This window comes from Acanthochromis polyacanthus, chromosome 4 (assembly GCF_021347895.1).
Source record: "Acanthochromis polyacanthus isolate Apoly-LR-REF ecotype Palm Island chromosome 4, KAUST_Apoly_ChrSc, whole genome shotgun sequence".
Classification (NCBI taxonomy): Eukaryota; Metazoa; Chordata; class Actinopteri; family Pomacentridae; genus Acanthochromis; species Acanthochromis polyacanthus.
Window position 1 is genome coordinate 22,897,377 of NC_067116.1, and position 23,998 is coordinate 22,921,374.

Genomic DNA, 23,998 nt, shown 5'->3' on the forward strand with positions numbered 1-23,998 from the left:
ATCACATAACAGAGGAACCTGAAAGTTAATTTTTGTATAATTTTACAAGAAAAGTCACAATTTGATGTCAATACTGCCCTTGGTGGGTTCTCTTGACTGCTGTATAGCTGCAACTAATAATGACTATTTTTTAACAATTAATCTGACAGGTGTTTTCTTGATTATCCTATTTCTGTCTGTAAAATACACACAAAGTATTAATCAAGGCTACATCCTCAAATGTCCTATTTTCTCAGCAGTCAAATACTCATTCAATAAACAGACATTTCCAGATATTGGAAATCCTGCTAAAAGAAAGAATAGAAGCTGCCACAAACGCATGATGTAAACACACTCAAGATGAAGGACACGCATTTTATCCTTAAAACATTTATTTTTGTAATAATTTGTCCTTTTTTTTCTTTTTGCATAAGTGCAAAAAATGCACCCAAAACAGCCACCTGAGGGAAGTCTACATCTTTAAATAAAAAAACAAGCAAAGTGTACATTTATAGTACAAAATTCTCTTTTTAAAAAAATTGCACAGTTTGTGTATAATATATATATATTCATAATCTCCATTTTAAACAAACTTTAAAGGCTCAGAAAGTAAACAAAATTCACCAAATGAAAAATAAAAACATTTTTTCCCTATAATTTAAAGCTGAGGAAACTTGAGACCCTGTTTTCATTTGTGTCCACCATAAATATACATATTCATATGCAAGTCTCTTTACATATAGTCTGTGTGCTAGTGTTTGACCAGACAATCAAAATTATTGCAAAGTAGTTGAGTTCTACTATAAAACATGGGTTTGGGGGGTGGAGGATAAAAGCTTCTTTCTGCTGAATGTTCCTTAAGTTATGCAAAAAAAAAAAAGAAAAAAGAAAACAAAAAGAAAAAAAACCCTGGGTTTCTTTACACCCCTTTTAAATTTACTGGAATCCCTGCGATCACAAAGGTTTCTGTTTCACAAACTGTGTGCATTCAACATTCCTCAAGAACAATCCAGAACTCCAGTTTAGCTTTTTTTTTTTATAGCAAGAACACACGTTTCCCTGACTTCTTTTTTTTGTGTTATGGTTTTTGAACTTTACATAGCGGCCCTGCCCAGGGGTGGTCAGCGCCGATATGGGTGGAAGCCCTGTACGTTGTGGTTCTGCCCTCTGCCAAACGCGCTGGCGGTGGGTTGGGGAGCGGCGGCGGGCTGTGCTGTCGGGGCGCCGTACGAGGCCGTCGGCTGGCTGGGGTCTGCGAAGCTGTGGCCGAAGGCTGTCAGGTCCTGTCCGTACCCTGAGGTGGACCACAGGAAAGATCAGCAAAGAGGAGGAGGTTATTGTATGAATCACCAGGTCGTGTTTCGAGAGGAGCCTTACAGTTTTAAGTAAAAGTAAAATGTTTCATTTAGAACATTGTTTTTATGTTTAAAAAAATCCACCTCTTACCCCTCAACCATGTCACATTCACTTGGTATTATAATCACACTGAATTCATATTCCAAACTTTTACATTTTATCTCAGCATCTATTTAATACTCAGCCTGGACAACTTTTTCTGTGAGCAATGACACAGCGAGTGTTGCTAGATTAATCAAGTAGGAGTGTAACTGCATGTCTTTCCCATATGTATTTTACACATTATTCTTGAATGTGGTTTGCTTTTCCCTTCTTCCATCATACTGTATGAAGGACTCTGAAATGTTATTATTGTTTTGCAAAACAGATAAAACTGAGTTTGAATTAAGTCCATCAAAGCAGACCTAGAAATGAAGATGCACTGCTAATAGCAGCTTTTTAAAAAAAAATGTCTCATGGTGGATTTTTCCAACAGATTCAATTACTTTTATTCTCCAATGAGCCCTTTCATGTCAAAATTGTATGTTAAAATTTACAAAAACTAAAAGGAAGGTGAACTGAAGAAATATTTTGAAGTGGGCTTCATTGAGGAAAACAATTTCTAGATCCTCTTGAATGATTAAACTAGCATACATAATGTTCTTCTAGTAATACACTGGATGGCACCATCTCCCTGCAAACCCATGAGGGAACCACAGTGACTTCCAGGGTAGGAAACTAATCTGCCTGCAGAAATAGCTGGTGCAACCCAAAATTCAGCAGCCACTGTCCAAGCCAAAGGGCCTTTAAAGTGAAAAGACTGGTGGGTTTGTTTCCAAATGGCTGGCCAGATCTTTCCAAACTCTTCCGGGTGACTGGTTATTTTCCTGCCCTGGTAACATCCAGTGAACAGAAGAGTGAAGATATAAATGCTACCAATAAATACTGTTGTAGGGAAAGTTATAAACAGCTGTAATGGAAAGACACGAGAGAAAAGAGAAAGAAATGAGGAAAATTACAAAATACAACACATTTTGTTCATAAAATATCTGAAGAACAGGGGGCGGTCCCAACAGGACTTTCAGACAGAAGAATCTGAGAGAATTGAAATTTACTGGTATTGTGGCCTTCTTTGAATCTTCTCTCCTTTCTCACCCCTTTAGCTATAATGTGGAGACAGTACATGGGGGAAAAACAACGGGTGAATGGACTGCTGATGCATAGAGACAACTGAACCATGAACAAATTTTCTGACAATTAGATCATCCTTTTACAATCAGCAAAGCAATGCGGACAGAGAGAGTGAACAAAAAAATGAGGACATGGTTGGTCTTGGTATAGTAAAGCTACAGCCACTGAGGGAATTGATGGGCTGAGAGCTCAGTTTGCCAAATTTCAATGTAAATTTCTTTCAAATCCACTCAGCTGTGAGACAGGCAATAGCTGGGTCTTACTATACAAGAGCACACAGTAATTTGTATGTACATGCAAAATGTACATGCAAAATACTAAACGAAGAGCAAAAGAAAGGAGGCAAAGAACCAGGTTGCAGCTTTATAAACACTACAGTACTGAACAAATGCTTCTTTTGTGGTTGGAGAAGACGATGCTGGCACCTACCTGCACTATATCCTCCCTGCTCATCCTGACCATAACTGTGAGAAGGACGCGTTGGTCCGTAGGCAGAGGGGTCCTGAGGGTAGTTACCCAAGCCTATCAGGGAGACGAGGAGACCAGGTTGACTGAACCCAGATACTGCTGGCCGACTACTTTACATAGTTCCCCCCTTACTGAGCTAACAGAGCTGTACATTTATACTTATTTACTGGGTCTGCACTTGGCTTGGAGAGGCGTTACGCTTCAGTGAGTGTGGGCTATCTGCTAGCACACCTGACTCTTTTATCATGCCAGCCTGGTCTCGTGAAAATTTTGTGAAATGTGCATTATTCTAAGTTGCAGGTCATGTGGGAAGTCTGTTCTCCCACCAAGAAAAATATTATGACACGGAACACCAGTGGTTTTGCATAGTGCAGCACAAAAATATGACTGGGATCGATGTGAAACTTGTTTCAGATTGACACTGTACTGGATAAATCTCTGTTACATTAGCTTAATGCCGTGTGAACTTTTTACATTTTGGTGTGTCTTGTTTGGTTACCGAAATCAAAGTTGTCCGTGCAAAACAATATCTTAATGAGTGCACGGAGCATTGTCCTTAGCGATGGAATTTAGGACATTTCATCACCTAAATGTTGATAAAAAGCACTAAAATGACAAACAAGGACGTACTTCGAGGGAAAATATTTTGTCCACTAAAAGCAGGTGACGGTCAGCAGTCAACTGACAAATTTCAGAAGTGACAGTGTTGTTGAATGAACCAATGAGATGTTTTGACAAAAAATGGTCAGGTAAGATTCAACGTTTACAGTGCACTGTAATCAAAGTTGACAGTCACGCCTGAAAGGTGGAAATCATTCATATATATTTTATGCATTGCTAAATAATATCTCTAAATCAAAGATTAGTGAATTCACATGCAAAACCACTGGATCGGTCCTGAGTCTAACCTATACTTTTAAACTGCCGAACTCCTCATAAGCCAAACACAACTGACCACAATCAAACTTATTTTATTTGTCTAATCTCATCCATTTACTAATTTCACCCACATAAATGCGTTGCATCCGGTGCCTGCTGTTGTCATAAATAATCCGGGCATGGTACTGTCATCAGCACCACATTTTCTGCTCATTTCACAAAACTGTTGCGAGGCCGTGTTGTTTCTACTGACTGATAACTGAACTAAGAGCCTGAACAGGCAGCGGACACAGAAAGCAAAAAGCTGGATGGAAGATAAGCACAAGCAGGAAACACTGAACAAGATGGACACCTGTCATGACAGACAGGGATCACATGGCTGCTGTAAATGTACATTCAGCAGTTTGAAGCAGCTGTAAGCCAAGTCAAACCAAATATAACAGCCAGCAAAAAAAAAACTGGATGAAGCTTCTGAATGAACATCTGACTGTTATCTGACTTTTTGCTTACATGGCTGAATGGCTGAATGTTGAATGGAGACAAGTATTGTTCCTTTTCCATGAATGCTGGTTGGCATTCACAATCTCTCAGTCTTCCTCTCAGCATGATCTCACGCTCTTAAACTTGCATGAGTAAGAATACGTCACTGAAGCTACCCCTTAATTGTCGGAAAGCATGGAAAGTAATAATCATAATTTTCTGTAAATATGAACTGAAGTGGCTTCAAGAAATGTCTCATTTTCAAGTCTCTGAATGCTGACTGAAACTTGGTCAACAGTTTATCAGCTCAGTCGAGATTCACCAGGAATTATCTTGGCCCAACATGGGCCAAAGGTAATTCTAGACTACAGTAACAGTCCAGTTCAAACACCACAAAGACACCCACCAGAAAGAAAAACCTACAGACACTTTAATCAATAATGACTTGCCCAGTAGTCTAACTAACATCTGTATGCATCTACAAGGCAGAGGGGGGCAAAGGTCACAGTCTGCAGACAAGCATGCAAAGCTCCGGTGTGTGATAATTTGATGAGCATGTTGAAAAATGTTGATAGGTAGCTTGGCAGGTTGGACATGCCTACTTCTAGAAATAAGGTTTCATGGGCATAATATTGTCATGCTGGTGCTCTTCTGTGGCAGTCGTGCCAAGACCAGGAAAAGAAGCCAGCAAAGTCATAAACAGGGAGAAGGAGGGGAAGAAGGTGTAGAGCGGATTAGTAAGGTAGGAGTATTTGAACCAAATTAAAGTCTAATACAGTCAGTCAGGATAAAACTGCACTCCTTGTAAAATCAAAATGAAATAAAATGCAAAACAAACAAAAAACATTGCAAGGCAGGATGATCTAATTCAAACCTACCAAGACCTACCAATCTTTATATCAATCCACAGCCCAGCTGGAAACACTTGACAGAAAAGACTGCTGAGGACTCCTGGATATGGTGAAACTTCAGCAGCATCTTCATGGCAGAGCCAGAGGGGTTCATGTATGCAAGAAGCATGTATGCATGTGTAGCTGTTCAAGCTAAATAGCACCAAGAGCAAGCTCCTGCTTGTCTAAGAGTTGTAGTCATGAACATAAATGAGCTGCAGTTGCACCCAATAAAATATCCAGGGAGATGGGCAGGACCGAGGGGTGAATAAAATCAAATGGTGGAGAAAAGGGGCAGCATACTTTCTTATGCACAATGCCTTTCTTACCATACTGGCTATAAGGGAAGTCGGGCTGCCCAGTGGGAGCTTTGCTCAAGTCCTGAGTTGGTGTGGTGGCGGGAGCAAAGCCCAGCGGTGCAGTTCCTGGAGTGGTGGGTGGAGGTGGAACCTGTGGAGCATACTGGTCTGCTTGGGGTGTGCCAAAACTGTAACCTGTTGATGATAGGATAGTTTCTGTGACTTTTTCCTGAAGACAGTTTCCCTGACTTGCATTATCACTAACACAGGCCATAAACCAGATGAACCTAGTTTGCATGAGGACTCCTGGCACCTGTACCTTCTAACAAAAAACACTATTAAACAAGGTATTAGCCATTTCTTTATTGGAAATCTTCTAGTTTTGTACTACATGCACAAAAGTGCATAGTGTAAATGAAAACAGGTCTTTTAAAAATATTAGCTGCCATCCCATTTTTACTCGATTATTTTGGGTTTCTTTTCTGCTGTTTTTTCTGAAATTTTACCCATGGCTTACACAACGTTAGTTTGGTGCATCTGCAACAGTATTTAACAACTGGAGGAATAAACCCCATAGACCTAACAACATTTCACTAGTTCTGGGTGTCTGCTAGTCCTGCTGTCCATCTCTGATAAGATGAATGTTCCTCCCTGACCACAGCAGAAGCGAAGCTGCCTTTAAAACATTACAGAGCACAATTTACACATTCATATTACTAAAAAATCCCTTGAACTAATAATACTGTTTTCAGTATTAATTTAAGTATTAATGAGACATTCTGCCGTCTAATAAAGAAAACATCTACCGCTAAACATAAGAGCAAAAATACTTTTTGACCAAGAAATGGAATGAACCATTTCAGACCTTAATCACAAATTAGTTTTCAGAAAGGTCTTATTCTCATCATTCCTCTCACTTACATAGCACATTACCTTCCAGTACTTTATAGAATCAAAACAAGTCTGAAGTGTATTGAGGGAGTGTATTAGTATGACTGACCAAACTGAGGTGCTGTGCTGTAGCCCTGCTGAGGGTAGCCCTGAGGTGCAGCAAAGCTGCCCGCCGGGGTTGTGACCAGGAATGCATTGAAGGGTGATGGAGGCTGTGTGGGGGTTCCCCGACCTGCTGACAATGGAGGTCCATATCCACCTGCCCCAAAACAAAACACATCTATTTTTGTTGGGATATGTATTGATTTAACATGAATTAACATGACATAAATTAATCACACAGGCAATAATACTAATAATGAAATTAAGTACAAGCACTGATGTGTCTGGCCTGAACCTATTTGAACTGTCTTACTGAACAGCTGGTTAACAGACCAAGTTAATAAAGAAATTGCTTAAAAATTGAAGTTGCAGAACACTATCTGAAACTAAATGCATCTTGAGAGTGTACACAAGGCAGACACTGCAGTGAGCGCTGCAGGTTGACCCGGAGGTGGTGATATGAAGTCGAGCCTGACCAATAACAGAGGGAGGCCGGAATCCATTCAAGGCTGCCATCTGTCTCAAGCAGCAAATTATCAGCCGCCTCAGCCATTATGAATCAGTGATAACATGCGCTGTTAACTGTCACCAGCCCATTGGCCACACTGAGCACAAGCCCATTTCTGTCACACAAGCATTTCAAGATAAGCACATGATTACTTGGCAAAGACACATCTATTTGCAATCTCACAGTTATACAACATACAAGACACTCATAAAAATACCAAAAAACAGAGGTGTATCCTGTGTGTTGTCAAGTGGAGGGCAAACACCTACCTATGGGCTGGCCAGTAGTTGACACCCACACTCCTTCAGGAAGAGAGAAAAAAGAAGTTGAGACTGAGCACAATGCTGATGCATCAAATGTAAAATGTTCACTTAACACAGTTTAATACTGAAACTGACTGACTTGCACTGACTCTGCAAGCGCTGACCTACATGCACAAGGTTAATGTTTAAGCAGAGGATTTAACACATTTAAATAGTTGCTACATGGTTTTCCTCTGAACAGGGAGCTTCTCTCGCTTGGCTCTGGGACATGTTCCCACTCACCCTGTGGCCCATACGGCTGTTGCCAGCCCTGGGCAGGCTGTGCTGTCCAACCATTAGCTGCACTCAAGATGCCCCTGGGTGCCCACTGGCCGGGGCCAAGCTGGCCAGGAGCTTTGCTGTCACGAGGTTCGGCCTTCTTAACTTCCACCTGGACAAAGGACAAGGAGGGCACATTTGGCAACACCAGCAAAAGGTTTAAAAAGTCCCTCACCTAGACAGACCTGTCCTACCACTGATATTTAATCTCAGCATTTTGGGCCAGTTTGAAATCTTTCACTTTATGTTTATTTATGTGGGGCAGCTATGTAAATTAATATTACTGTGTAGCCACAAGAGCTGTATAGCTATGTGTCTCAGGTACTAATTATTAAGCCTGAATATCAGTGCTTAAAATCGCAATGTCAAGACAGTAAAAGTAAATGAAACTATTTTCAAGATTGCAACCTGTTAAAATGTACCTGAGAAACATAGATTTTTTTCTTTCTTTGTCATTAACTGCCCTATATATGATAAAGACATCTAATGGAAGGTCATGACTTACCTTTCTCCGGCTAACGCTTATAAAGAATCTCATTTTTATTTTTCTTGGAATAAGTTTTAGGGGGGGGATGGATGTAGAGAGAAATCTGTATCTCAGTTCTAACAGAATATAAAGTAAACATGCAGATAGTAAAAATGAACAGTCTTTTCAGTCAATCTAAAACTGAATCTTCATACTGTGTCAAAGGTGAAAAAACATTTTTTGTTTAAGATCAAGCAGCTTATATACTTTTAACCCAATATAATGCCAAATTCCTGCTGGAGGACACTTTGTCAGTGCACATATAAAACCCCATTTGCCAGTAATGGTGATCCCAAGGTTCTTTGGTAGATATTTCTTCTATAATAATTACAACATATAAATGTCTGCTGATTCAATCATTATCAGAAAATTATTATATCACATTTCATTTACCGCATCTGTTATTTTTCACTGCTATTAACTGATGTTTCCTTGAATCAAATATAAATTTAGTGCCCCAAAAACAAAACTTTCTTGTCTAACTAGGCAATGCTACCAGCAGTTAACCAGAGCAAAGAAACAGGCTGAGACTAAGGGGGAGCCAACCAGAAATAGACTGAGGGGTTGAGTTATTGGGGTCACCTTGCAGGAGGAAAATGAATCGCAAATTCCTCCCCGCTTTAAGGTGTTACCACCTTCCCCAGCCTCCCCTCTTCCTTCTCTGTCGACCTAATTACATGCACATGTTTCCGGCAGTGGCCCCGCCGCCGCCGGCAGCTACCTGAGCACTTTCTCCCGTGGGCATCACAGCTACGAGTGATGGATACCATGACTTCTGTACAGTCCCCAACAGCAGAATTGGGATTTGTTCCACAGTTTGATGTGCTCCAATTTCTAATTTTGTAACTCATATGTCCCAGCCTCCCTCAAGTCCCAGCGTAAGGTAATGTCAAGTCAAGAACAATGGATTAAGTCGAGCCTTGATTCCTGCTGGAAACGAGGGCAAAGTCAAGGGGAGCAGGTACCACTGGAGAGTATACAGGTTGGGCTGAATCATTTACCAAGGCAATGGGATTTGGCTCATCATATTAATGTAATAATTTGAATAAAAATCTGTTACTATTCTTATCTTTGAATAATAAAGAAGACATCCAGTTCAGGAAAGCCTTTATATTCCCTGATCGGAACAAAAAGAGCTCCTTGGCAGGTATTTTCTGGAGAAGCATAATTGGCAGGGAATAACATCATTTGATTTGTGGCTTGTTAAGGATAAAAAGAAAGACAGCGCCCTGTTAATCAGCTGCTTTAAGGTGCTGACAGCAAACTGCAACAATTCCACCCGGGGCCTTTGTCGCACATCATTTCCCAAACGCACATCACTGTCCACTCTAAACCAAAAGCACAAAAAGCCTCCAAAATACACAACGAACCAATTACTTGCATTAAAGTCAAGGTTCGTCGCGAAAAACATCCAAGTAAGGAAACACTGAGGTATCTATCTCAAAAATTAGCAGAGCCTTGTCTATACCACTTAAAAATCTCACTGAAGTGCCACAAAATGCACAGAAGTCTTTTGTGTGTCGAGTATCGCAGACTGACCTTCAAATACTTCAACCACGCATGCAGTCATGCAAAGATCAAGGACAGAAACAGGATACGTGTGATGATATGATATGACTGAGTGGATGTAGCTCTACTATGTTTGACTTTGATCATTTTCTCCAGCCCACAACTAACAACTGTCTGATTGGAAGGCAAGAGGGAGGCTGTGTCTCCTTTAATCTATCCGCAGCGTGGTTTTAAATCTGCTAAACACAAACTGACTCTTTTGGGGAGGAGGGGAGCCTTGCTAATGAATCACAGTTTTTAAAGCGCCTTCAGAACAAAAGAGTTACGACCCATCCTAGCCACAAATGTACCAAGTAGAATTTGCATTTTGTTTTTCGTTGGTTTTATTCACCAGAGGTGCCAGGTGGGTGGTGTTTGTTAAATACAATGGTGCAATAGAAGGCACGCTAGGAGGTTAGAAAGCATGCCTCGATACTACACCAAAGTGACTTTACTGTTTTTTCCTGGATGGACAGCTTACCTGACACTGTCTGAACTGACTTTATGCAGTAAACCCCATCCATCTGGTACGCCCACTGAGTTAAAGCAAACACTAAGAAGTGATATGCAAATATCACTGTGTGTCTCTAGTCTCATCCTGAGCAGAATTTAGACAGACTTTCATTTGTTGTTTAGAGAGCTGACAGACACAGTATGGAGATTCTTCAACTGAGGTCACTGAGTTGAGCTTTTTCTTTAACGTTTCAAAAGGGAAAAAAAAAACAAAGAAATAAAACAAAACATGTTGACGTGTAAGTGACCTGCCAACAAAACATCCGAAAACAAAAAAAACAGAACTGATTGGACCAATCCTTTAGGTGATTTATGTTCAGTAAAATTCCGATTCAAATCTTTTTTCTATATTTTGCAAACAGTTTTCAATTTTTAAGCACATTGCAAACCAGACAATACAATAGTTTTCATTTACTGAGTACAATCTAACACACTTCAGGCATCCTAAAGGAGTGGTCAGTTTAAACAAAGCCTTGGGCGACAATTGAAACCGTAATATAACAGCAAGTGCAGGATGAGTGCATTTAGAAACTATGAAAGCAAAGGTGTGACAGGAGTGTGTCGTGTGATTAATAAATGAAGACAAGTAAATCAAGTTAGTAGTCTGATTATTGTAAGATGTTAAAAGCTGAATTTGTGCTGCGTATGATGCTGGATTCACTAATGGGAAGCCGCCAGAAACTAACATTTAAGCAATTAAACAGCATCATAGTGTAGTTCTCACTGCATCGCCCAAGCCTTTGTTTGGTCTTAAGGGTAAAATAAAACTACAACTACACACTTTTTTGCCCATGATGTCGTGAAAATGCATGTTGACAGCCTGGTCCACTGATTGTTCGGCCTCGAAAGTAATAAATCCAAAACCTAGCCAACGACCAAGAGTGAATCAAGGTAGCAGGGGGGTTGTGACAACACAAGATGAAGAACAGTATTGGGCTTCAGCAGAGTGAGGATCCGTCAAGACTGAGCAAGAGGCTCCTGGGGTTCGGATGATGTCGCAGACTTGGAGAACAACACAAATCCAAGACTAACGCCTGGGGGATTGAAGGAAACTTTTCTCTTTAGTGTGCAGAGAAATATTTGGGTGAAGATAACAATAATGGACTGCTTAACTGTTAAACATGAATGATGACAGGTGTAGCACTTGATTTAATGTGAAATGTCACATAGAAAATCAGTTAAGTCCATTTTCCACGCTCTGACAAGACTGAACATGTAGCTGATGGATGCCAATTGAACTAATATTACATTTTGTTACTTCATGCTGTTTCATCCAAACCCCACCTTGATCTGTCCCTTGGTATAATGCTGTGGAGCACACACTCGCAGCAGCCATTGTTAATGCATCACAAAAATATGGAGAAACACAAACTGTAGAATGCCTAAAGCTTTCTCCAAGCTTTCCCAAATTCAGTATTTTACTTTTGAGTCAGCCAGGATAAGCCTAAAATGGACAATTAAAATATTGCTCACAACAGTAACACAAAGATATAGGCCATAAGTGTTCCCAAACTCAAGAGTTGCTAATTTTTCTCAAGAGAGGGAATACACCAAGTGCATCAGCGACAATACAGTCCAAAGTCTAACACCTTTTTGACCACACCAACTGTTCATAAAACTTTTTAACACTCTGCACTATCAAACACAACTGTTTAGAACGCTACCAAGCTGCTGCGTGCCGCAGTGATCTACTTTCAATCTGATTAACTTTCCGCTGTGGCAGAATTGGGTTGTGTGCACATCTCTACTTGGGGACCTAACCTGAATCCAATTAAATGTCCTACGAGACAACCGAGATTTTAGAGACCTCCTGTACCCTGCCAAACATTCCCAAGCCTCATGATCTAATGCTATTAATAACATCTGTCAATGACCCGTCCCTAACCTAAATTTGAAACCACGTTGGCACATTGAGAAGTTCGACATGTCTTGGTTACACTCAAAGTGAAATTGTAAAGGACTGGTTAGTCAAATCAAATGTCAGTGATCAACTTCACTCAGATCACGACACGAAATAATGATTTTAATGATTGATTAGTCAAACAATAGAAAATCTATTAGCAACAAGCAAAATTTTCTAAAATGATCTGGGCTCAAACATGCAATACGTTGTTTTCTAACTTTTCTATGACTGTAAATATCTAACATTTATTGAATATCTGGGTTTCTGAATGTTGGTCACCACGTACTGTGGGACAAGATGGCCATTTTTCACAACTTGGTAATAATTTACAAGCCAAATAATACAGCGCAAGAATGATCTGATCACATAACTCATTTTCTGTAAGACAGGGCTTTAACTTCACGGGGCAGGATTTTTTTAAGATTTCATCTTGAATTTTAGAAACAACCACTACTCAGAGGATGTCAGGTGCTTATTTTCCATCACAAAATGCTACACATTAAAGACAATTGAAGACTAACTGCTCCTAACATATATAGCTACCCAAATTACCTGGAGGGAAAGCTTCAACCAGGCATTTCTCTGTAATTTCAGACAATCTGTAATCTTTATCCAGCTGACACACTGATGCAGCTTCATGTACACCCCATTTTGACAGAGTAAGACATTTTGGTGTTTTTACATTTGGCCTGTACCTCTGTGCTACCTGTCAATGCACAGTAACCTAAAGGAGAAAAGACAAATCTTAAGAGACACCGTTAATCACATTCAAACCATTCACAAGGAAAAGGGGGACAGAAGAAAGAAAAGTAGAAAGGGCTTACTTACAAAAATACTTAACTTTCTACATATGGGAAAACACATACTATGCCATTTAAGATACATGTATCAGTTACAGCTAAATCAAGGTAAAGAAAACTTATTCCAATGTTAAACATCTAATGGTTTTAGTAAAAGAAACTGTTTATACCATTAAAGATTATGTAATGACTGTTACTGGTGCAATACATCATGTTAAATTCCAATGACAAACTATTCTGTGTTTTTCCCAACAGAGAATGAATATGGGTGTGAGGCAGTAAGGCATGTTGTGGGTCAGTGGCCGCTGCATCACTCCTATGTAGGACAAATGCAGATGAAACAGCTGTGACTGTAAATCAGTGGAGAGAGTCTGACACCGACACTGAAAGTGGCACGGGTCCGATTCCCAGTGAGGCCATCCATGCTAAAAGTGTCGACACATGTCATAAACTCATGATGCATTACTGAACTGGACAAGCATAAAAGTCCATCATTACTGTAGTCAGGAAATAGGTTACAGATAGTTCTGAAGTGTCAAAGGACCTAAAGCCTGTTAAAATCCATTCCATTGTTCTCATGATAACAAACCTATATTCATCTGCAACATTTTGGGCTGCAACCAGCCTCTTTGAAGGACAAGTCTGCCCTAAGACACTCGAACTGTTCTCAATACGCCAGTAGCATGGAGTGATTAAGTACTGCATTTTTTGGAGCACCTACTTTCCTGCAACCTGGATCCTTTTCAGTTAGTGGTTTCCTCCCCAGATGGCCTTTTAATAACTTTCCAATTAACTGCAGGAACTTCTTCTTCAGAAAATTTTAGAGAGATACATCATGTTTCCTGTAGCTAAATCTGATTCTGCTTTATTAAGGCTACACTGAGTGGAAATTTGCATCCTAACTTCTCACACTGAGTTTTTCTCTTTCAACAGTGATGGATTAAATTGCTTGAATTTTCTTTTTGTCAGATGTCATCAAGGAGATTGATTAGTTGATTAAAAAAAATGGTTTATTGATGAATCTTTCAAGTTACTTTTCAAGAAAACATGGCAAAAATGTATTAGAGATTGAATACATCTACTAAAGTTGCAAAACTGTGATAAACATTTTAAAGATCTAACAATAACTGATGCATTTATTATATTCAAAACTATAGCATCATTGTAACTGCTCTCTCTGGAAACAGTCTGAGATCATGTTGAATTCTGACTAATTATCCATTGTAGTGGAAACAAAAACAGCAGAAATGAGCTACTAATGTCTGATAGTTCATAAGCTAATGTCACTATTAGTTTTAGGGTGGATTTGTCCTATACAGGATAGGCTCATAGGCTTTTTCAAGTCTGTCGTTAAAAAATAAACAATTAAACGTTAAAACAGTTTTGCTTATTGTGTTTATTCCTCCTGTTTGGACACACTATGAAGAGATCCTTTCACAAACAGTTGCATAGTGATTCACAAAACAGATATACACACGTGGACAAAATTGTTGGTACCCCTCAGTTAAAGAAGGAAAAACCTACAATTCTCACTGAAATCACTTGAAACTCACAAAAGTAACAATAAATAAAAATTTATTGAAAATTAAATAATCAAAAACAGCCATTACTTTTGAATTGTTGATTAACATAATTATTTAAAAAAACAAACTAATGAAACAGGCCTGGACAAAAATGATGGTACCTCTATAAAAGATTGAAAACCATTTGACCAGAGTGACATGATTAACTCAGGTGTGTCATTTAATTGACATCACAGGTGTTTCCAAACTCATAATCAGTCAGTCTGCCTATTTAAAGGGAGACAAGTAGTCACCCTGCTGTTTGGTGAAAAGGTGTGTACCACACTGAACATGGACAACAGAAAGCGAAGGAGAGAATTGTCCCAGGACATCCGAAAAAAAATGATAGACAAACATCTTAAAGGTAAAGGCTATAAGACCATCTCTAAACAGCTTGAAGTTCCTGTGACAACAGTGGCTCATATTATTCAGAAGTTCAAGACCCACGGGACAGTAGCCAACCTCCCTGGACGTGGCCGCAAGAGGAAAATTGATGACAAATTGAAGAGACGGATCGTTGGAATTGTATCCAAAGAGCCCAGAGCAACCTCCAAAGAAATTAAAGGTGAACTCCAAGGCCAAGGTACATCAGTGTCAGATCGCACCATTCGTCGTTGTTTGAGCCAAAGTGGACTTCATGGGAGACGACCAAGGAGGACACCACTGCTGAAAAAAACTCATAAAAAAGCCAGACTGGAATTTGCAAAAATGCATGTTGACAAGCCACAAAGCTTCTGGGAGAATGTCCTTTGGACAGATGAGACCAAACTGGAGCTTTTTGGTAAGGCACATCAACTCTATGTTCATAGACTCAAAAACCAAGCATACGAAGAAAAGAACACTGTCCCTACGGTGAAACATGGAGGAGGCTCAGTAATGTTTTGGGGCTGCTTTGCTGCATCTGGCACAGGGTGTCTTGAAAGTGTGCAAGGTACCATGAAATCTGAAGACTATCAAGGCATTCTGGAGAGAAATGTGCTGCCTAGTGTCAGAAAGCTTGGTCTCAGTCGCAGGTCATGGGTCTTCCAACAGGACAACGATCCAAAACACACAGCCAAAAACACCCAAGAATGGCTGAGAGAAAAGCGTTGGACTATTCTAAAGTGGCCTTCTATGAGCCCAGATCTGAATCCCATTGAACATATGTGGAAGGAGCTGAAACATGCCATTTGGAGAAGACACCCATCAAACCTGAGACAACTGGAGCTGTTTGCTCATGAGGAGTGGGCCAAAATACCTGTTGACAGCTGCAGAACGCTCATTGACAAATACAGAAATCGTTTAATTGCAGTGATTGCCTCAAAAGGTTGTGCAACAAAATATTAAGTTATGGGTACCATCATTTTTGTCCAGCCCTATTTCATTAGTTTGTTTTTTTTAAATAATTATGTTAATCAACAATTCAAAAGTGATGGCTGATTTTGATTATTTAATTTTCAATAAATTTTTATTTATTGTTACTTTTGTGAGTTTCAAGTGATTTCAGTGAGAATTGTGGGTTTTTCCTTCTTTAACTGAGGGGTACCAACAATTTTGTCCACGTGTGTATACTTTGGGAGATATTTGATGTTTTTAGAGTCCTGAAACTTAATCAGCTGCAAATTCACATAAAGTGTAATTTTGTCTCCTATATTCTGCACTAGAAGGGGTCTCCTAGTAGTGAATATGAACACGATGAATAATTACATGACGGGAAGACCCTTTAAATGTACATGTGGGTACATGACTATTTTTGAAGCCTGTCTTATAAAAATCTTTAATACGTTAGATGCTAGTGGACTGTTACGTGCATCATTAACTGGGCTAATAAATGCTGAATCCCAGCTACTCCGACTTCAATCCTCTGTACACAAAACAATATAATTTAGAAGAAAAAACTGATAAAGAACCATGGCAAGTCCAGAGAACCTTAAGGTGCCCTTCAGAATGACCATGACTAACATTTACATCCTGGTGAAGACCGTCTGAGGTGAAGACCACTCAGTGTTTTAGCCAATATCCTCAGCTAAAGGCTTCTATTTTTATGCATTTCCTTGCTACAATGCTAAACAATACATTTACCCAAGCAGAAATATGTCCATTCAACTCATGCAGCCCTACAATGCTAAAAGGGATGATACAAATCAAGGCCTTGTTTCTTAAAAACATTTACAGTTTCCAGCTGTGACCATGTAATACATGCTGAGATGTAGCTCTAAAAAATCTATTTATGCTGTGTTTTGTGGGAAAATTACATTTAACAATACCTTTTATATAAACCGAAGGTCATTTTGAATGCATTTAAATTTCCGTTTTTTATACACTTTAGTGACCTTGTATGGGTGTCATATAATGACACATGCATTTTGTTTTATTGTGTGTATTTATCACAAACAAAAGTCCTGTTATGGGTTACAGTGTTTTAACTGAATTACATATCTGGAGCAGAATGAGCTTTTTCTCTTTGGGCCAGAATAGTTTGTCATGAGATTTAAGATGGTAAGGTATGGAGAGGGGAGAAAAAAACAGGATCAGCTTTTACCTCGGGGCCTCTGCTTCTCCGCATCATAGATCATTACCACCTCTGTGACCTTGAATGGGACAAAGGGAAACAGTGGCTCCATTTAGAAAACCAGGCAGGGTCCCTTCTTATTCCAATTAAATAGTCTGCCTCAATTTGGACAAATAATTAATTGTCCTATCCCATCCCACTAAATCTTTATGTTGTAGTATTGACCCTGTTCAATGTCACATCCATTAAAGCAGTCTTAATGACAATATCAACTGACTTGCATTAAGAACTTGGCAATACTCACCACTCCGAATCTATTGAAATAGTCCCTGAGTTCAGGCTCGCCGCAGTTATGGGGGATTCCACCTACAAATATCTTCTTTGATTTATTGCTATCGGCTTTGCTGCCCTTCTGAAAAAAAACAGGGAGTGTATGGATTTCAATGTCTGTTAAAGGATCACTCTGGGAAGGGGCCAGTTAGCCATCATCTATTCAGACAGTGCAGAAGAAATTAGGTTCTCCTCTTGCCCTGGGGTATAATTCTTAACATGTCATGTCAATGCAAACACTAGTCTCCACAGATCAGAGAACACGGCTTCTTCACTTACTCTCAACCACTAAGCATTTCATCGTTTCTGTGCACTGTGCTCACGCCGTTAAGGCAAGAGGCTGCTTACAACAACAACGATTTTTAACAATTACATCTTCTGTTTTCTTAGTTAAATCAGCATCAGCTACATGACTTAAAATCAGTGAAAAGTGTTCCAGTAGTAGGCAAAAGGCCTCATTTATAAAAGCTTCTGACACACAGAGTCTGCTTACAGCCAAACATGTGACTTACAAAATTATTTTATTGACAGCAAAAACGTGTGAGCTAAAGCCTCTGCTGCCCAAAGGGACATAATGACTATAATAGGTCTGCAGGTGTTTGATAGCAATGTTGATCGACCCATAAATTACCCAAGTTGGAGCAGAGATTTCCGCCTTTCAGAAAACTCAGCGCTGAAAGCAATTCTATGCACCACAGCAGCTAACTCATCTTCAAACCTTCTTTTGTTTTCTCAGTTTAACTCAGTGAGGGAGGACAGTTACAAGAACAATACATTTCCCACAAAAAGGCTAAAAAACACATTTTACATTCAGAAATGGTGATGCAAACATGCTATTGTAATTACAATATCTAGTCTGTGTGGTGACAAAGGCATCTTCATCAGATATTTTTGTCATATCTAGGAAAATCTGACCTTATTATATGTCAGTCCCACATAAGTGAAAGCTGCTGATATTGTTGCAGTCCCTCGGTCACAAATAGAGGTCAAAAGAAATCACAGATTCTTTAATGTGTTTTGTGAATTATCAAACTCCCAGACTAATTTCTATCATTCCTGGTGGTATGAAGGCTGTACACATCTCTTAAATAATATACAAATCTCTGAAGGAAAACAATACCCAAACATTTAGGTCAAAGTCAGAGTGTTTTTACAAATGAAGCTCAAGGTCTCCTAACAGCCCATCAAAAGAGAGCAGCCCAACCTCAAGAAGAGACTGACGGCCTGAGCCTTATTCCAGCAGAAACACCCAGCCTAGTCTCCCCAGTAGAAAACAGATTCCTCTTACCCAGCCCTCCTTGGTTCGAGACTTTTCAGGTTGCATTCCTCTGGGAGTGCATGGCTTCGGGTCAATCTGACAGCAAAGAGAAAGAAAACGTTTGACATTGGCCTCAAATAAAGGCACCTTCAAACGTTCTTCGTTGAATCTATCACAGTAAATTGGTTTTCCTCATAACAATGCAGCACATGTACTGACGGTAACGTAATTATGTGGCCAATACAATATCATAAGACTTTGAGCACGGGGAAAGCTAGATTATAAGGCTTTATTTCTACTCTGTCATCTCACAGAAAACAAATTTTAAGTGCCAGTTTTGTTAATTTGACTTTGAACAGGTAAGTCTTGTTGGGCAAACAAATGTCAGTCCGAAAAAAAAGCATCATTTGTCATACTGGCTTCAGGCATGTACAACAAAAGAAAAACTGTCCTTCCCCTCAAATAACTTCTAACTGCTGCGGATGATGAAATACAATTTGAAGTTTTTCACATTGTTCACACAAAGCGCAGGAAGATTACTCGAGCTGATATAACAATCGGCTCCTTTGATTTGAAATACTCACATTTCTTCCATCAAGATTATGTGGCTTTGTCTCCAGCACTGTCCGTACACAATTGGGGTCTTTGAACTTAACAAAGCCGAAGCCTCGCGACTGATTTGTAGTTTTGTCCTTCATGATGACACAATCTACTACTTCCCCATACTGTGAGAAGTAGTTTCTCAGTGTCTCTGAAAAAAGACAGAAAGAAAACAAAGACGTAACAGTGGAGCTCCTCAAAATTAAGCACAGAACCATACGGCAACACTGCAAACGAGAAAGATTCTACTCAGGTCGGTTTCCCTACTAAACACAAAGACGTGTCGTCAGGATTTATATATCTCATGCTTTCATTATGATAAATGATACTATGAAAATATCTTCAGCACTTCAAACTGCTCTAAAACTGTAACCGGGACCAAAACAGGTGTGGACAGAAAAAACACAAGCACCACTCCATAGCAGTACACAGAGAACTCTAAAAGTTATTCAGTGACCTTGATATGGTGTTATGGCAGAATACGAAGGATTGTACCATTTATATGAAAGCATAAAATTACTATGAGTCGTAAAATGAAACCTCCGACAGGGCCAAAGAGCAATGACCCACTGTCATCTTGCATATAACCAAACGTACAACCAACAACTGTAATGCCTGCACACGCCCACAGAGGCAAGGCAAGCAAGTTTGAACAAATAAGGAGTCACACTGGAGAGAGTTATCGTAATTGCTTTTCTCATTGCTGAGAAGCCCTGGGGCATCACCGCAGAAACAAGCTCTGAGTTAGGCAGCGCCGTGGTTCAGATCCTAATGTTAACAGTGCTGTTAACACAGACAAGCACTCGTACAAAGTTACACAATAGCCAACCAAGCATGAGTTAGTGAAGAGCTTTAAACAAACTAGAGCATCTCTGGGTTGGCAGTGTAAACACAGATGTAACGTAGACGGTTTACTCCACCACCAGTGTTTGCAATTTACAACGGATCATCAATTATAACAAATTGTGAAAAGAGAAAAGTTCTGAAAAATCACAATGACAAAATCAAACACAAGACACCTAGCTGGAAGTAGCTGATCCTCGACAAAGACTGGAAGACATTTAGTTATCTAACATATTTTCTCAAAAAACATGAAGACTACAGACTCGATAAAGACATTCGAGTTAAGCTGCAATGAAGAGGTACGTCCTGCAAGGGTATAGTACCAAGTTTTAAGGTGTTTCTGTAACCTTTAATGATTCCCTTTATTTGCAGGTGACAGTGCACATAAACCAACAGTGACATTTAAACATCACTATTTTTAGTACTTAAACTGTGACTTCATATGTAAAGATCCAGTGACTATTACTATTGATAATAACTTTATTATTCATAATATATCATTATTATGCTGTCCACCTGATGCCACATTATGATGTCACTAGATCAATATTGTCATAACCTATAATTACCTGTCAATATGGTTGCTGTGCCAGCACGGTAAAGTAAAATATTATCTTCTGTAAGTTACCTCTAGCCAGAGACTAAGCAAAATTTTACTGTTGAAAATATGTTACCCAAATTTTGGTATAGACACCAAAGCAGCACTTATAATATTGAATATAAATGTTTAATTATACAAAGTCCAGTTGTTTCCAAATACTTGTTGCAAAAAATGATCAATTAACCATTGATGACTTAACCATTAGTGGTTCCAAAGATAAACTACTAACACTATCTTTGACTGACTGACCATCATAGCCATGTTAATGACAACTGCTGTCAAAGATTATATCAAACCACCACCATATTTTAATGAACATATGAAATTCACTCTCACAAAACACAAATAAATACGACTTTATTATAACGACACCACTTGGATTTATCCTGTGTAGTACTAGCCACTTGTGACAAGACAATCTTTAAGGTTTATAGTTTGCAATACTTCCAACAAGCTACCAACAGGAACCTCATGTCTGACAGGCAGGCTTGCAGCATCAACACACAGTGTAACCAGACAAATTTAGATTATTTAAAAACACTGAATACATTATGCGACTGAGCCTTGACAAGTTAAATAGTACGACTTACCTTGTGTGGTACTCCAGTCCAATCCACCCACAAAAAGTTTCCTGAAAGTAGAGGTTACCCTCAAGTTAGCACTGATCATCACTTGGAAGTCAGAGTAAATGATAATCCCTAAAGCAGCAGCACAAAGTCTTAAATGTATAATTAAACAAATAAATAAAATACACGCAAAATTCGCCCCCTCAGAGGCCTTAAAAGACTAAAAAAAAACACCAAAGTGTTTAGTGCAGAGGATTGAAAGCCCAGTATTTGAGGCACAGCTGACTAAACAGCCATGCACAAAGATATTACACAACATGAGGCAACCCTGCTACTAAAGCTGGTGCAGTATAAGGCTTAAAACACACAGATCCAGGTAAAGCTCGTGTTGAATGAGTCCTATGTTGAGGTCCAGTTGTCGCGGTGGATGTCATTTTGGTGTCCTAACAGTAAATGCAATGGCCTCGACAATAAAGGTCTTTTTATGAACCTCCTGCCACGTAAGTTACCCCGGGACAGAGCCATGGCGTCTAGCAAGCTAACACAGGCTGACTCCAGAAACCACGGCAGTCTCTGTCCACCAGCATTCATCGCTGAAACCCAGAAGATTTTGCTGTCGGAGCGGAGCGGCTGCTCGGCTCCCTGCATGCGGACCAGTGAACTCGGATGCTGGCTGCACTGCTGGAAGTTTAACGGCAGTTTACACGCTACTACCATCAAACCAGCTAGCGAGTTCATTATTGTTTGATTAAGATTACTGCTGAAACATATCAGTGATAAATATAGTGTCTGTAACAGAAGTGAAGGCTTGATGCAGACGAGGATGCTCCATCCTCCAGCAGTGCCCGCTAAATGTCCTCGCATTGGCGAAGTCAAGAGCAGCAGACTTTCGCTTCGCTGGCAAGCGTTAGCTCAACTAGCTCAGCTGCTTCGAGCTAACTGGAAACAACACTGAAATAAGTAACTACACTTTAATAAGCACCCTTGACAAGCAAAGTGGCAGCACTCCAAACAAACAAGGTCTATTTCACCACAAGTCATAACACCAAGAACTGAGCTACTTTGAAGACTAGTTTTACTTTTTGGCCGTCTTTCCTCAGGCTAGCGATCTCGCTAAGTTACTAAGGCTAGCTTAGCTTCCTAGCTAACGTTAGCTGTGAAATGACAGCTTGACAACACAGCGCGCTAACTATAACTTACAGTACAATATGCAGTTTCTTGTGCACACACTGGAAGGTGTCTTACCCGACTTCATCACCGACTAAGTTGTTGTTCATTTCTGAGGCTAAAGCGGGGGATTATAGGAGCTGTGACCGGCTTCTTGCTTCAGTGCTGCCCCTCTCAGACTGAGAGCGGAGGAAGGTCACTCCGCTTTTTGGTTCAAACTGTTCTGCGCAATGACGACGCTGCAGGGGGCAGCGGCCTTTAAAGGAACATTACACCAACCAGAACCACTCAATCTGCATTAGATTTAACCAGCCCACGGGGAACATAAGTGCTTTGAACATATGCCTCTTTTTACTTGGCAATGTGTTCATTAAGCATTACTGTCAGGCGTTGATGAGGGACACCTGGGCAAGAAACAGCCCCAAATAATCAACATGACATTTTAACAGCATAAAAGCAGCTAAAGATACAGACAGACCTCACATGGCACAAAAAACACCAAAGACAACATTAACCTGAGCTGCTAGCAGAGCACAAAGCAAACTAGACATATCATATGCTGGGTTATTCATTTATTTAAGTAATTAGTCTTAGAGGGTTCAAGGAAAAAACATATAAAGCGTATCAATACTGTATTTATTAATTTTCATTTTTCATCCCTGAACGTATTGTTAAAATTATTACTATTTTATTATTTTGTTATTACTATTACTATGTTTATTGCTAAATAAGCTTGCTGTAACAATGGGAATTTCCCCTGGCATGCAGAAAACTAAAGGATTATCTTATTTTATCTTATCTTATGTTAGAGTGGTGCAGGACATGTATGAGGACTGTAAGACAGTGGTGAGGCGTGCTGTAGGAGTAACAGAGGAGTTCAAGGTGGAGGTGGGACTACATCAGGGATCAGCTCTGAGCCCCTTCTTGTTTGCTATGGTGATGGACAGGATGACAGACGAGGTTAGACAGGAGTCTCCATGGACTATGATGTTTGCAGATGACATTGTTATCTGTAGTGAGAGCAGGGAACAGGTGGAGGAGAAGCTAGAGGCGTGGAGGTTTGCCCTGGAAAGGAGAGGAATGAAGGTTAGCCGCAGCAAGACGGAGTATCTGTGTGTGAATGAGAGGGACCCAAGTGGAAGAGTGAGGTTACAGGGAGAAGAGATCAAGAAGGTGGAGGATTTTAAGTACTTAGGGTCAACAGTACAGAGCAATGGAGAGTGTGGAAAAGAGGTGAAGAAGCGTGTACAGGCAGGCTGGAACGGCTGGAGAAAAGTGTCAGGTGTGATGTGTGATAGAAGAGTTTCAGCTAAAATGAAAGGAAAGGTTTACAAAACTGTGGTGAGACCAGCCATGTTGTTTGGTCTGGAGACAGTGTCCCTGAGGAAAAGACAGGAGGCAGACCTGGAGGTAGCAGAACTGAAGATGCTGAGGTTCTCTTTGGGAATGACCAGGATGGATAGGATCAGGAATGAGTACATCAGAGGGACAGCACATGTTAGAGGCTTTGGAGATAAAGTCAGAGAGGCCAGACTGAGATGGTTCGGACATGTCCAGAGGAGAGAGAGTGAATATATTGGTAGAAGGATGCTGAGTTTCCCACTGCCAGGCAGGAAACCTAGAGGAAAACCAAAGAGGAGGTTTATGGATGTGGTTAAAGAGGACGTGAAGGTAGTTGGTGTGAGAG

The 23,998-nt window shown here is 40.0% G+C and overlaps 1 protein-coding gene across 2 annotated transcripts; it reads right to left on the reverse strand.

Annotated features, from left to right (window-relative positions):
* Positions 1–353: 353 nt before the first annotated feature.
* dazap1 (DAZ associated protein 1) lies at positions 354–22,529 on the reverse strand. Of its 2 annotated transcripts, XM_022192548.2 has the most exons (13): positions 22,390–22,529; positions 21,169–21,209; positions 19,119–19,285; positions 18,565–18,630; positions 17,251–17,358; positions 16,977–17,025; positions 10,972–11,054; positions 7,568–7,715; positions 7,292–7,324; positions 6,522–6,671; positions 5,552–5,716; positions 2,935–3,027; positions 354–1,273 (listed from the first exon to the last, which is right to left on the reverse strand). In XM_022192548.2, exons 1-13 carry the CDS (start codon positions 22,419–22,421, stop codon positions 1,101–1,103), a joined length of 1,308 nt encoding a protein of 435 aa, XP_022048240.1. In that variant the 5' UTR covers positions 22,422–22,529; the 3' UTR covers positions 354–1,100. The 2 variants fall into 2 exon arrangements, with proteins under 2 accessions (XP_022048240.1, XP_022048242.1); XM_022192550.2 differs by lacking the exon at positions 2,935–3,027.
* Positions 22,530–23,998: the final 1,469 nt, after the last annotated feature.

What these genes read in the sequence shown, in the direction of transcription:
- dazap1 (XM_022192548.2), bottom strand. Translation starts at nt 22,421, where the DNA reads ATGAACAACAACTTAGTCGGTGATGAAGTCGG. An exon ending in ATAATCTTGATGGAAGAAAT is followed by an intron (nt 18,631 to 19,118) that starts GTGAGTATTTCA and finishes CTTTGCTGTCAG; the next exon opens with ATTGACCCGAAGCCATGCAC. An exon ending in AACTACTGGCCAGCCCATAG is followed by an intron (nt 6,672 to 7,291) that starts GTAGGTGTTTGC and finishes GTTTTGGGGCAG; the next exon opens with GTGGATATGGACCTCCATTG.